The following is a 14,215-nucleotide window of genomic DNA, read 5'->3' on the forward strand; positions in this document are numbered from 1 at the left end:
ATGTAAAACTTGGAATGACTTGTCCGGCCCGTTAGAAACATGTCGCCGTGACTGTTTCATACAAGTTGCACTGAACCTGTGTGTCAACAAGGAAGGAACGGTCGTGTTCACCGTGTTGACTCCCAGCCCTCGGACGTGGGGGTCTCTCAGCAGCACTGTGCAGTGTTCGGCATGTACGTTCTGTGCTTGTTCTGCTGGGTTTACACCTAACTACTCACTCTGTGGAGTGGCTGTAAGTGGAATTGCTTATTTAATCTAGGGTCGGTGTGTTCATTGCTAGTACAGAGAAACACTGTGGCATCATTTATGTTGAACTTATGTCTTCTGACTTTGCTGAACTCATTTTTTTTTTTTTTTTGAGATGGAATTTGGCTCTTGTTGCCCAGGCTGGAGTGCAATGGTGTCATCTTGACTCACTGCAACCTCCGCCTCCTGGGTTCAAGCAATTCCCCTGTCTTAGCCTCCAGAATAGCTGGGATTACAGGTACCCACCACCACACCTGGCTCATTTTGTATTTTTAGGAGAGACGGGGTTTCTCCATGTTGGTCAGGCTGGTCTTGAACTGCCAACCTCAGCTGATCTGCCTGCCTCAGCCTCCCAACGTGCTGGGATGACAGGCGTGAGCCACCACACCCAGCCTCGGTTACTAATTCCAGGAGTGGTTTTGCTGGACTCCTCGGGCTTTCCTACAAAGACGATGGTGGCCTCTGGGAACAGGCACAGTTTTGTTACTTCCTGGGTGATCTATATGAATTTTAATGGAGTTCAATTTATCAGTTTTTCCTTTTACAGATCAGCCTTTCGGTATCGAATACAACAACTCCGCCCGATTCACACCCTGGTCCTGCCGTACTGTGGCGGCAGTCCGTCCAGCACCGCGCGGGATACGATGCTTAGTGCAGACAGCCTATCTTGTTCTGGATCTCAGTGGTGGAGCAGGGGTTCCTTCCCCGGTGGGTAATCCTGGCTGCGAGGTTTCTGCAGATGCTCTGTATCCAGTTGAGGAAGTTCCTCTCCTCCTCTGTTTTTCCAAGAGCGTAAATCAGGAATAGATGTGAAGTCTGTCAAGCGCTTTCCCCGCACTGACGGATGCAATCACGCGAATTACGTTTCGGTTGGTTAAGGTGGATCACCTCCACTGATTTTCAAATACAGAACCACCTTTATCCCTGGAATAAACCTCACCTGGTCATGGTATGTAATCCTTTGTTATATATTGCCGAATTACATTCAGTAACTATTTTTTTTTTTGCACAGGCTGGAGTGCAGTGGCACAGTCTCGGCTCAGTGCAACCTCAGCCTCCTGAGTAGCTGGGACTACAGGCACACGCTACCACGCCCGGCTAATTTTTTGTATTTTTAGTATAGACAGGGTTTCACTATGTTGGCTGGGCTGGTCTTGAACTCCTGACCTCAGGTGATCCACCTGCCTCAGCCTCCCAAAGTGCTGGGATTACAGGTGTGAGCCATTGCACACAGCCTATTTAGTAATATTGCGTTAAAAATGGTTGTGTCTGTATCCCTGAGGGATATTGGCTTGTAATATTACTTTCTTGTAGTATCTGTGTATGGTTTTGGTATCAGAGAATCATTAACATCATAACATAAATTGAAGCTGGGTATAGTGGCTCATGCTTGTAATCACAGCACTTTGGGAGGTTGAGGTGGGAGGATCGCTTGAGCCCAGCCAGGGCAACACGGTAAAAACCCTGTCTCTACAAAAAAAAGAAAAAAAAAAAAAAAAAAAAACAACAGCGAGGCATGGTGGTGTGGGTCTGTAGTCCCAGCTACCTGGCAGGCTGAGGTGGGAGGACACTCTGAGCTCAGGAGGTCGAGGCTGCAGTGACTCGTGTCTGTGGCCCTGCACTCCAGCTTAGGAAAAAAAACAAAACAAAGCAAAAAAAGCATACACTGACATCTTCCCTCCTCTTCTCTTCTCTTTTCTGGGAAACTAATCTTAGAATTCTCAGTGAAACCATCTGAACCTGGAGATCTCTTTTTGGAGTTTAAAATGACAAATTCAGTTTCCTGTTACAGGGCCGTTTCATACGTGGCTTGGAATTCTCTCTTTCATGCGACGTGAATTGTGCGAGTTGTTTTTCAGAAATTGGTTTACTTGACCTGAGTCACAAATGTATGTTTGTAGTATCCCCTTACTGCCCGTCTCGGGAATGCAGGGCCTGGCCTGACACTGCTTTCTTCATTTCAAGACAGTCTTGTGCCGCTGCCCAGGCTGGAGGGCAGTGATGCGATCTTGGCTCAGGCGATTCTTGTGCCTCAGCGTACCAAGTAGCTGGGGCTGCCTGGCCAACTTCTTGTATTTTTAGTAGAGACAGGGTTTCACCATGTTGGCCAGGCTGGTGTTGAACTCCTGAGCTCGTGACCCACCCGCCTCAGTCTCCCAAAGTGCTGGGAGACAGGTGTGAGCCACCGCCCCTGGCCTCTTCTTTCATTTCCGATGTTGGCAACTGTACCTTCTCCTTTTGTCATTCTTACTAGAGGTTTGCTGATTTTATTGGTTTCTTAAAGAACCATCTCTCTGTTTCAGTAAGTGTCGCTGTTTTCGATTTCATTTTCCGCTTGTTACTGTTTTCTTACTGCTCCTTGCTGTGTGTCTTTTCCTGCTCACACACTCTTGAGCTGAGATGATTTTTCTTTCTTTTTAAGAGATGAGGTCTTCCTGTGTTGCCTCATGGCAGGAGGCTGGCTTCACACTCCTGGGTTCAAGCAATCCTCCCGCCCCAGCCTCCTGAGTCGCTGGGACTACGGGTGTGTGACATCTTCCGTCTTTGCTAACCTCTCATGTCTCTTTTCTAACGTATGCATCTGGTGCTTTCCCTCTCATCACTGGTTAAGTACGTTCCACATGCACTTAACACGTGCCCACGTAACATGCCACTGAGTTCCGTTCCATGGGTGGCATATTCTGTGACTCCCATTAGGCCCCGTTTGTTGATGATGGTGTTCTAAGTCTGCATCTCGTGATCTGTCAACGGTTGGGAGAAGGTGTTGGAGCGTCCGACTGTAATTGCTGATCTGTCTGTTTCTCCTCCTCCACGTTTTGCCGACCGCGCTTCGTGTGCACACACTTCGCGGTGCTGCGTCTGCTTGGTGGGGTGACCCTGTTCTCACTGTCCCTCTGTGTCTCTGAGAATGTCTGCACCGGGCGCTACCTGGACGCTGGTACAATCACTCCTTTATTTTCATTACCAATCACTAAGTTGAGTGTTTGTCCTACTTTGCGCCTGCCTGTGCAGACGGTCCCTAATGCTGGTGGCTCAACTGACGGTTTTCCACTTGACGGTGTAGAAACTGTACTTGGGGTAGCTGTGCAGCCACTCGGCTTCCACTTTTAATACAGCATCCAGTGAATCACGCTGTATCATAAAGCAGGCCATGTGTCAGATGACTGTGCCCGCTGGTGTCCTGGGCATGTCTGGGGTAGGAGGGGAGGCTGAGCTCAGACTTGTACCAAACACAGTTTTGATTTATGTTTTCAACTTACGGTGGGTTTATCAGGGCCTAAGCTCATGATGCGTATATTTAAGTTACTATCTGCTTTTTTTTTTTTTTTGAGACAGGGTCTTGTTGTATCTCTGGCCGGGCTCAGTGGCTCACAATGGGAGGATGAGGCGGTGGATCTCCTGAGGTCGGGAGTTGAAGACTAGCCTGGCCAACATGAGGAAACTGTCTCTACTAAAAATACAAAAGAAATTAGCCAGGTAGCTCCAGACTGCAGTGCAGTGGCATGATCCTGGCTCACTGTGGCCTCACCTCCTGGGCAGCTGGGATCACGGGCACGCACCACCATGCCTGGCTCATTTCTGTGTTTTTGGTAGAGAGAGGGTTTTGCCATGTTGGCCATTTCGAGCTCCTGACAAGTGATCAGCCTGTCTCAGCTCCCAAAGTGCTGGGGTTACAGGACTGAGCCACTGCCCCTGGCCAATCATCTAACTGTTAGATCCTGTACGTTTAATATCAAGTCCGTCATTTTACTTGTTTCCCCAACCTGCTCTCCTGTGGGTTTGGTAAGTTCTTAGAATTGGGCACTCCAGTGTGGCTCCTACTTCGCTGTCTCCTGGTTCCAGTGTGGCTCCTGCGTGGGCTGTCTCCTGGTGGCCGCTCTTGGTATTAGTTATACACACATGACTGTGCGCAGAGTCTACCGATGCCATTTCAGCAGCTCAGGCTCAGTAGGCACCTTACCTCGGTCTACGTTCATGGACAGTCGCGTCAAACGCTTCCTCTAATCAACCTGGAACTCCTTCGGGCGGTTTTCTGGCCTTTGCTAGAGAACTGTCCTCAACCGTTAAACATGGCTGGGAACTCAAGGCCGCCTGGCTGACTTCTGCATTTTTGCAGAGATGCGGTTTCACCACGCTGGCCAGGCTGGCCGTGTCGTGTTGAGGGTTTACTCAGTTTACCGGCTCTGTAGGTTTGGGACGTTTCCGTTCTTATTTCTTCACATTTTGAGTCCTCAGCTCACTCTCCCTTCTGGGACTTCGCCGACATGGATTCTGGATCTTGTGCTACAGTCTCGTCGGCCTCCAGGTCCCAGAGGCTCTTGTGTTTCCCCAGCCTGCGCCCCTGTGCTGTTCCACCGGGTACCTTCTGTTTAAATGGATTCTGTCCTCTGTCCTCTCCATTCAGATGTTCAAACAGTCTGTTTCTTTGCTGAGGTCTGTCTGTAACTGTTGCTGAGCCCCCTTGTGACGGCTCCGTTACCACCCGTGAAGCATTTTGGGAAGCGGCTCCGGTCCGCTCTCACCTGCTGACTGCCCGAGTCCATCAGTTTCACGTCATCTTGGTTCTTGCTATGACAAGTGATTTTTCCACTGAAAACTCAACATTTTGGGCATGATGAGATTTTGGATCTTATTTAAACCTTCTGACATCATGCTGCAGGAGAAGGGGGCAGGGCACTGCCTCGTTACTGCCAGGTTGGGGTAGAACTCCAGTTGACACACTAGGGTATTCCCCGCCGCTGCTGGGTAGGATGGCGCCTCCATGACACCATGGCAGGGCTTGCCTCGTCACTGCTGGGTGGTAGCGAAGGTTCTGACTTTCTGCTGGTTTTCACTTCATACCACTTGGGAGCGGGAGGAGTCCCTCAGGGGAGTCCAGGCTCCTCCTGTGGTCTCCACCGACACTGCAGAAGTGGGGGTCCTTCCTGCCCGCCCACTGGGATGGAAATCTCAGCTTCCCGTTGGCCTCCTGTGGCAGCACCCCAGCGAGGGGAGTCCAGGCTCCCTACCCCATCCCTCGCCGGGGTGGGTGGCCCGTGGTTTCTCCGTGGTGCGGGCTGGAGTGGTGGTGACTTCCTGTAAGTTTCCCGTCTTGCTAGGCTGCTCTTTCCTGGCCCTTTACCAGAGAGCGCAGATTTCTGCGGAGGTGGTTTTTGTCTGTATCTGCTGCTATTACCGGGTTTACAGCTTTCTCACCTCCAAGTGTGGAAAATGAGGCAGAACGAAAACCCAGGCTGTCACCGCCGTTTGGGGGCTGTGGCTGCGTCCTGAGGGCCCTGCCTTCCCGTTGTTTACAGAGCGTCCAGGGATCAGTGGGAGGAGCAGGGAGAACTGTCTGCTCTGTGTCCCAGCTGTAAAGCCAGTGGTGCGCTAGACGCAGGCCCAGGTCGGGTCACAGTGCCGCCTGCTCCGGCTGCCAACCACGTGCCTCATGCAGACGGGGCAGAGATGTGCTGTGTGGCAGTTTTCACACTGTCGACCCTTTCTAAGGCAGGTTCTGGGCCCAGGACACGGACCCGAGCCTGCCCAGCCCTGAGGAGATGTCAGTACCTCTTGGCTGAAAAGCGGATGATCTTTCTGCGTGCTCAAGAGAAGAGGCTTCCCTCAGGTCTAAGGGTTAAACCTTCCTCTGGGCCAGCTCCAGGGTCCCTAGGCACTGACGCTATGACCTGGAGTGGGGGCCAAGGGGACTCTGAAGGGTGCCCCGATGGGGGCAGTAACATAGAAGACCCCTATCGAGCCTGGAAGGACGAGCCGTGGGGCCAGGACCCTGGTGGGCCTGGAGGGCAGGGCCTGCCTCACGTGGTCCTGAGGCGCCGGCTGGGAGAGCAGCTACCCCCACACAGGCTCTGGGATGAAGACTGAGGCCTGGCCCATGAGGAGGGACCCCCATCGCCCTCTGCCCCAGCTCCCTGTACTGCTGGTTCTGGGGAAGCACCCTGCCTCGCCTGCCAGACTCAGGGCCCAGCTGCCTCTGCAGGCCTTAGCGCCCTCCATCCCCGCCCTCCCCACCCTCCAGACAGCTGGGAGCAACTCCAGGGGGTGCAGCTGTCCTGGTTCCTGGAGGGAAAACCTAGAGCTGTGTTTTCTGTCAGAATCGGTGGCTGATGGCGTGTGGGAGGGGTGGGCAGTCCAGACTCCGCTCGAACCTACCACGTGGGGTGTGGCCGCCCAGCCCCAGCTCTGGCCACGTGGGAGTCTCCAATCTTTCACGCCTTGCCCTCTCCCGCACCCCAGTGGGGCCCAATCCCTGCCTCCTGCACCTGGCCCCTGGCATCTCCCTCTGCACCCCAGCTCCTCCGTATGGAGTCCGGAAAGTCATCCTGGGTTGGGGCAGAAGGTGACTTCCCCCGTGGCCACCGCCTCTGGCTCCTGAGAATCTGACCCTGCATCGCTCCCTCCTCAGGATGTGACCAAGTCACTGCCCAGGGGAGGCCAGCCTGCAGGGCCCACCAGGCTCTCACTTTGGTCCCCTGTCCACGAGCCAGAGCCCCACCAGGCACTGAAACCCACCCCACCTGACCTCAGCCCCAGACTCTCTCAGCTGTGACATCCTGGCATATGCAGGTGTCAGTCCAGCACATCACCACGGGCCCCGTGGGCTCCTCTCGCCACGGCAGGTTTGGTTTGAGGGGGGCTGTGAGGCAGGGGTGGGACCAGCTGGGATGCCAAGGCTGATGGGGTCCCCATTTTGCTCCCAATAAGCTCTACCCGACGCCTAGATTTGGGGAAGGGCGTCCTACCTGGGCGGGGGCCTGCCCTCGAAAGGGCTGTGTGCCAGCAGGGACAGGGCCTCGGTGTCGCCGGCCAGCAGCTTGCCTGCCAGGCGGAGGATCCACTCGTTGTGCTCGTAGGTCTGGGAGGAGAGGGCAGGCTGGGACGCTGTGCTGCGTGCTGTCCAGGCACAGCCCCTCCTGACACTCGGCCATGCCCTCCGCTCCTCCCCCGCCAGCCTCTCCGTCCACCCCACAGCGTGTGGTGCTGAGGCTTTTCCGGAGGTGGGCTCCCTAGGCAGCTGAGCCCCAGTTCTTTGGCTGGGGTCCCTAAGGGCCACCTTGTAGCCCTGACCACTCCTTCCCATGCTGGCCGCTGCCCTCACTGGCCTGTCTCTCCACCCCCTCGAGGCTCAGTGTCCTGGTGGCTAAGACTGGGAGGATGGAAAGAGCTGCTCTGTCTGTGGGTACCTCTGTTGCCCTCAGGCCTGGGGATGCCTTCCTGGTTTCTGAGACAGGGTTTGGCTCTGTCCCCCCCGGCTGGAGTGCAATGGCACCACCCTCTGGGGCTGCATGGTTGGGTTCAGTCACTCCTTCCGCAGCTGAAACCCCCGGCGCCGCCCTCCCCTGCTAGCTAGCTTCTGTTTTCCATAGATACAGGGTCTGTCAACTGTACCCGGTCATGAGGTGCTGCCTGGTGGGGCTGGGCTGTCACGTGAGGCCCCGCCAGAGGCTGGGCCTAGAGGTCGTGTGGGCTCAGCTCTCATCTCAGGCAGGATCCCAGCTCCCCTCAGCCTCCCTCCCCCCAACCCCCTCAGTGGTCGCTCTAGGAACCTGCAATCTGCAGGCAGCGGGTGGGATAAGGCGGGTCCTTGCACCCACCAGGGACTGACCCCCACCTGGAAGGCGGCGAACCACATGAGCCAGTCCAGGCGGTAGTGGTAGGGGGAGATGAGGCAGGGCCGTCTGCTGGGGTCTCCCGGCTTGCACTTGAACTCGTAGTCCTCCCACACAGCGTCAGGGGCACTGGCATTGGGGCTGGCAGTGCCCTGCAGGACCACCTCCGTCCGCTCCTTGGTGATGCTGCCAGGAGACCAGCCGGGCTCAGTAGGAGGCAGGGGGGCTCCCCGAAGGTCCATCCTGGCCCCTGCGGAGGGCCTGCATCCCCCACCTGCCTCCCGGTCAGGGGCTACTGAGTGGCTGCCCTCGAGGAAGCATGGTGGGTGTGGCTCTGCCTGGGAACTCATTCAAGAGCATCTTCCCTGCCCCTGAAGACGCAGCTGGCATGTGCGCCACACCCCTCAGCAGCCCCGGGTGGACACCAGAGGCCAAGGGGCCAGCCCCAGGGCAGGAAGGGCACCTGGATCCCGAGGCACTGCCTGTGTGTAGGTGCCTCCACCCGGCATTCCAGGGCCACAGCCGACCTGCCTGGTGACCTTGGGCACTTGCCTCACAGGACCGGGATGTGAGAGGCCTGCATAGCCCATGCCTGGGTCAGGCTAGGGTGGGGCAGGGGACTCGGGGTCATGGGGGCCCACACCGCAACCCCGCCTGGGTGTGGCTGGTCAGGGCCGAGTCTCCCACTGACCTTCCGAAGGCCCCGTAGGTGTTGACAATGCGCAGAGGGTTGAACGAGGTGTTCATGACCTGCCTGGAGCTCAGCAAGTTGAGGACCACGGGCACACTGAGCCAGGCCAGCAGGACGCCCAGCGAGACGTTGGCTGCACGCCGCACCACCGAGCCTGCGGGGGGAGTTCTTCCAGGTGGGGCTCTCAGCTGCCCCCTGGCCTGTCCCTGGGGAGACCCCAGCTGCTGCTCACTAAGGGCCGGCTGTCCCAGGTCCTGGGGACAGAGCAGCGCCTGATGCCACCGTGCCTGGTTCCACAGCAGATGGCGCTGACTCACCTTCCTACTCTGGGACCCGCAACCCACACAGGCAGTCTGTGGGGCCTCGAGGCTGGCATTGCCCAGCTTTCCCATGCCCGTGGGCACTGGGGCAGGACTCCCTCCCTCCCTCCCCCCCACCACTGATGAGGCAAAGCCACCTACCAAATCTGGGCTCAGGCTGGGTACCTCGGGTTTCCCTCTGCATCCGCAGAACTCGGTCCTTCAGGCTGCCCGGACTGGAGGGGAACAAGAATCCCAGGGCAGCATCATCGAAGCAGGCCAGGCTGGGCACCATGGTCAGCCAGTTCAGGAAGCTGAGGTTCCCACTCACGATGAGCACGGCCTGTGGAGACACCGCCTCTGAGACTCAGGCAACTGGAACCTCGCTTCCTGGAGCTGGCCCTGCACCCAGCTCTGCCCTTGCCACCCCCAGCCCTGGCATCACAACCCAAACCCAGCTGTGCCTTCATGGAGGGGGCAGCAGACGCCGTAGAGTTGCCTTCCGACAGGTGCTTCCAGAAAGTTCTTCCTGTGACTGCACGTTTCTGTGCAGGTTCTGTCCGTTGTTTTAGTGATCCACGCCTGCCAAGGCCGTGCTGGAGGAGGGCTGGCACGGCACCCCAAGGAGGCTGTGCTTGGAGAGCAGGTACCCGGGACGCCCCCCAGCTGATAGGCGACACGGACAACAGGAGCCATGGAGGCCACCGGGAACGCCCCCACGCCAAAATACAAAGTGCAGGGAAGCAAGACATGTGCCACGGAGATGAACAGCAGGGGAGAGGAGGGGCCGTGTGCAGGGCTGGGAGCATGGCCGGGAGAGCTCCAGGGAAAGACGCAGGTGTGAGCAAACCTGTGACAGACAAGGCAAAGCCACACAGCAGGAGGGACACGGAGGGACCCTGCTCTGGACACCCCTGCAGGCCAGTGAGCGATCGCAGGTGGCAGCACTGGAAACTGAGCCGCTGCCAAGCAGCTCCTCGCGGGGGAGGTCACAGGGGCTGCCAGCCTCACCCCGCCGCTGCTGCAGAGGCCTCATGGAGACGGAGGTGGCTTTCGTGGCCTGTCACCCCGCATGGCTGAGGGTCTTCAGCTGAGTTGGGGAACTGGGGTCAGCAAGACCTGGGCATGGCTTCCTGGAATGGCTCTGGTCGCATTCTGTCGTCCAGATTTGATGCGGCAAAGCCCAGCCTTTACCCCCATCACTCAGGAGGACGGCTGAGGGCACAGACACCACATCTCAGGAAGGGTCGGTGCAGGTGGAGCATGTCAGTTTCATGGGTGACGACGGCTTTTATCAACTGAATTCACGGCTCTCCTGGTTCTGAGCCCCAAAATAATTATTTCCTATTCTCCCCTATTTACAACGTTACCAAACCCCTGGGCCAAAAACAGCCCCACCGCACCCAGACTGAGCATGACCAGGGCTGGTCTGGGGCACGGGCGCAGGGACCACTGGAAGGTCCTGCTCTCCATTCTCAGTGACAGAAACCTTGGGCCTCTGCGCCCCTTCCCTGTGGTCAGCCTGACTAGCAGGCAGGACCTAAGCGACGTGGGGCCCAGCCTGAACCAGCACCCGTTCTGATGCCCAGGCACACCAGAACCATCCAGAGCTTTGAGCTCCGAACTCCTGCCTGCGTAGGTCAGGGTAGGCCTGGCCTGAGTGTATTTCCAAAGCCGCCTTGGGTCATCCTGACATGGGCCCAGTGGGGGACCAGGGCTCCACGGAGCGCAGATCTGAGGGTGACATAATGTTTCTCAGGAAGCTCTGGGGCTCAGGGACATGGGGCCATGCTCCATATGAGGCGCCCTGGCCGCACCCACTCAGCCTCTCTGGTGCTGCTCTTGCCCCCATCTGGTCAGCGGTTTTGTTATGAAAACGCAGTTCCGTAGAGTGCACGGCCCTAGTGCTCCCGGGGGACCCCATCTTCCGTGTTTTTCTTCCAGTGTCACTGAGCCATCTCCTCAGAGGGAAATCAATCTCCTCACAACCCTCCCCATCTGTGCTCGCCCCCAGCTGGCGGAGCCCTCGCGAGGAGAGTGCAGCCCACAGATGACCCAGCCGGCACAGGAAGAGGAGCCTGAGTGACGTAATCTTGCGCCCAAGAGACGAGGCAGCAGATGTTTGGGGGCCAATGGAGCGTGGCCCCAAGAAGGAAGAGGGACTCTCTGGATGCAGCTTCCGGCTTCTCAGCTGCCACGGAGAACAGGTGGGCTTGTGGGGACCCTCCGCCGGGGACGCACCTGCTCCCGGGGACCCTCCGCTGGGAACCCTCCGCCGAGGACGTGCCTGTTCCAGGGACCCTCTGCTGAGCACACGCTGTGTTCTCAGGTGGGCACTCTGGTGGGGGCAGGAGTGGCAGGGTGTATAGAGAGAATCTGCCTGAGCTGAGGTCTGAGGCGGGGCCATCGGCGTCCACTGCTCTACAGCCCTGTGCCTGACACACGGGAACGCAGCCAGCCTCGCCAAGGAATCCGACTCCAGCGCGTGCCCCAGAGGCAGAGCCAGGGTCCTGACACTCAGGGAGGAGGCCGGACATGAGGCGCACATGGTCAGATGCCGGGGGAATCCAGAGACGAAGCCCCCCAGTGGCTGGTGGGGCCCAGCACGGGGTGTGGGGGTACGGAAACTTCCGGAACCAGGCGGCGGTTGTGGCACAGTCTGAACTCACTGATGCCACCGAGTTCACTTCAAAAGTGTGAACTTCCCGTCATCTGTGTTGTTTTATCACAGCTAAAACAGCTCAGGGCCCGGGACAGAGCCTCAGAAAGCTGGCCTGCGTGTGGGGCGGCCGGGGCAGGGAGCCCCTGTGAACAGCAGGCGCCTTGGGGGCTGCAGGCCTGAACTTACCCGCTACTCCTCCCACCCTGGCGGCCCTGGTGGAGGCTGACGGCTCCCGTGGGGTGCTGGCTGGGCGGCCAGGCTGGTCGGTCACTGCTCACGTGTACCTCTCCAGGCAGGCAGTGGCCCCAGGGCCATGCAGAACCCTCCGGAACAGCTGTGTAAACTGTGCGTGGGAGGAGGGAGGCTGCTCATGTCTCAACCCCACAAAGGAAGGAACACAGGAACACATGGAACCAGAACAGGCTCCAGGGAGGTGACACTCAGAGGCGGCCCTCGGGGTGCTCGGCTGGCACAGGCGAGGGCACGGCCCCAGGCAGGGGGCTGCAATGTTCACGCAGGTCACTCTCAGCCCCACACCACGTGCCCCAAACACCCCTTGGCCTGTATGCCTGTGGGGGCAAAGGCCCTAGTCCAATGTCCCACCCTGCCTGTGAGGGGCAGGGCACATGGCAGCCGGGACAGCTGGCCGACCGGCCTCTTCTCCTCGGGGGATGCCAGGCCAGGCTGCAGAGTCACAGCCTTGGAGGCTTCCACCTCATTCTGGAGAGGAAGACATGGCCTGATCTCCAAGGCCCAGCTCTGTCCCCTCCCCTCCCTTCGTCCCCACTGTCCACTACCACCCACCTGCCAGGCAGTGGACTCCAAAACTGGGCTGGCGCTGGGGGGACCCGCAGCCCGGCCAACACGCGTGGTCGGGCCCCTGTCTGCCTGCACTGGGGCCATTAGTCCGGTTCTCGTCCCACCCCCGGGCCACGTTCCTGCATGCCGAGGTACAGGGACGTTTTTGAGGCCTCTGGTTCACAGGTCCCCTTCCATTCCCCGTTGGGGTGGCTCAGCCTCCAGCGCCTCGGACATTCCTCCTTTGCTGAAGGAGCTCGGCCCTTGCTTTTCATTAGCGCTCCAGCCGTGTCAGGTTATTTGCAGAGCGGCAATGGTGGAACCGCCCGCCACAGGCTGAGGGAGGGACGGTGCGGGGTGCACGGGCTGTGGCAGCGGGAGGGGGATCCTGAGCACTCCCTGCAGCCAGGCAGCCCCAGAGCCACGCAGACCCACACTCCTTCCTGGGCCGTGTGTCCAGGGGTGCCGTAGAGTGGCCTAGCAACCCGACCCGAGCCCGGCGTGGGCAGCTCTGCGTTCTCCACAGGCAGGGGCAGGTGGGACCCTGAGGCAGCGCAGCTTACATCGGGGGTGTCGGGGAATCCTGGGAGTCTCCAGCCCTGCCCTTCTCCAGCAGCTGGGACCCCAGGACCACATGGCTGAAAACAACTCGGGAGTCACCTGTCCTGAGCTTAGGAATCCTGCAACGGGCCCCTCCCTGGGTGGCAGTGGGACCCAGGCTGGCACAGCCAAACCTGCAGGGTCCTGCCCCTGCACTCAAACCTCCTCGAGCCCCCCCTCCCCCGCCGTGGGAAGCGCGCATGCCCGGGGGCTCTGTCCGTGGCCCTTCTGGGGCTGAATGAAGAAATAAACCGGGTATGTGCACACCATGGGGTGTCCTTCCATGCTGAAGACAAACGAGCAGTGGAGGCCCAGGGAGCCCCTCCCCTCCCCCCCCCGCCCCCGTGTGGCCGCTGAGGGAAGGAAGCCAGCTGAAAAGGCCGCATGCTGCTTCCCACTCTAGGACATCCGGAAGAGGCAGCACCTCGGAGGACACGGACGGTCACAGGGCGACCGCCACAGGTGGCTTGGGATGGGCAGAGGACCTCGGGATCATGGTGGCAAAGATGCTGCCCACACTGAGACCTCCGGTAAGTCACCCCGGCCAGTAACCACTGAGGAAACGGACGGTCTTCCTTCTCAGAGGAGGGAAACTAACGATACAAAGACTGTTAGCCAGCCCGGGTCCTCAACTCCCCATGCCCACTCCCGCTTCCCCCCTCCTGCGTACACCACACGCCAGGCGCGCAGCACCAGCCCACGTTCCTCTCTTAAGCAAAGACTCGCTCTCTAGCTGGCCACAGAACCCTGCCCCTTCCCTCTCTTTCACATGCCCACCTTATCTAGGAAAAACGTTTAAAGATTTAATCAAGTCTAGCTGACACTGTGTAGTCCAACCTCAGCCAATAAAAAAGGACAAAAGCAAGACTTACATCAAAAATAAACGTTCACCCTCCTAATAACCGGCCACACAACAAGCACCCTCTGCGCAGAAACAAACTCACTTTGCTAAATCCTTAAAGTACTAATTTTCCTCACAGTTCCAAGCTCTGGTTCTAACGAAGAACGAAAGGAGGTGGAAGTAGGTCCAAGCATGTCAGTGGGGCTCTACGGGCCCGTTACTGAGAAGGACGTCCAGGCTGACCTTAATGGTGACCTCGCTTCCCGCTCCCCAGGAGACACATGTCAGTGAGGACACAGGCCCGGAGGTGGGGCGCAGTGGCGCACACCTGCAGTCACGGCCCTAGGTCAGGCAGAAGTGCTCTAGCCCCAGAGTTCAAAACCAGCCTGGGCAACACAGCAAGATGCCCAGCTCTACAAAAAATTAAAAACTGCCAGGCATGGTGGCACCTGCAGTCCTGGCTACTTG

The 14,215-nt window shown here is 58.3% G+C and overlaps 1 protein-coding gene across 7 annotated transcripts in view; it reads right to left on the reverse strand.

The window, feature by feature from the left end:
* Nucleotides 1-14,215, reverse strand: part of LMF1 (lipase maturation factor 1) — a 134,867-nt gene that overhangs the window by 4,712 nt on the left and 115,940 nt on the right. For all 7 annotated transcript variants that reach the window (XM_054242386.2, XM_054242385.2, XM_078344215.1 and 4 more), the window contains 4 exons: nt 9,009-9,189; nt 8,548-8,701; nt 7,859-8,042; nt 6,990-7,102 (listed from right to left, as the gene is read on the reverse strand). In XM_054242386.2, coding sequence (XP_054098361.1) covers nt 6,990-7,102; nt 7,859-8,042; nt 8,548-8,701; nt 9,009-9,189 — 632 coding nt within the window. The remainder of the gene's footprint in view (nt 1-6,989; nt 7,103-7,858; nt 8,043-8,547; nt 8,702-9,008; nt 9,190-14,215) is intronic.

The sequence above is a fragment of the Callithrix jacchus genome, chromosome 12 (genome assembly GCF_049354715.1).
Source record: "Callithrix jacchus isolate 240 chromosome 12, calJac240_pri, whole genome shotgun sequence".
In the NCBI taxonomy this organism is placed as follows: Eukaryota; Metazoa; Chordata; class Mammalia; order Primates; family Cebidae; genus Callithrix; species Callithrix jacchus.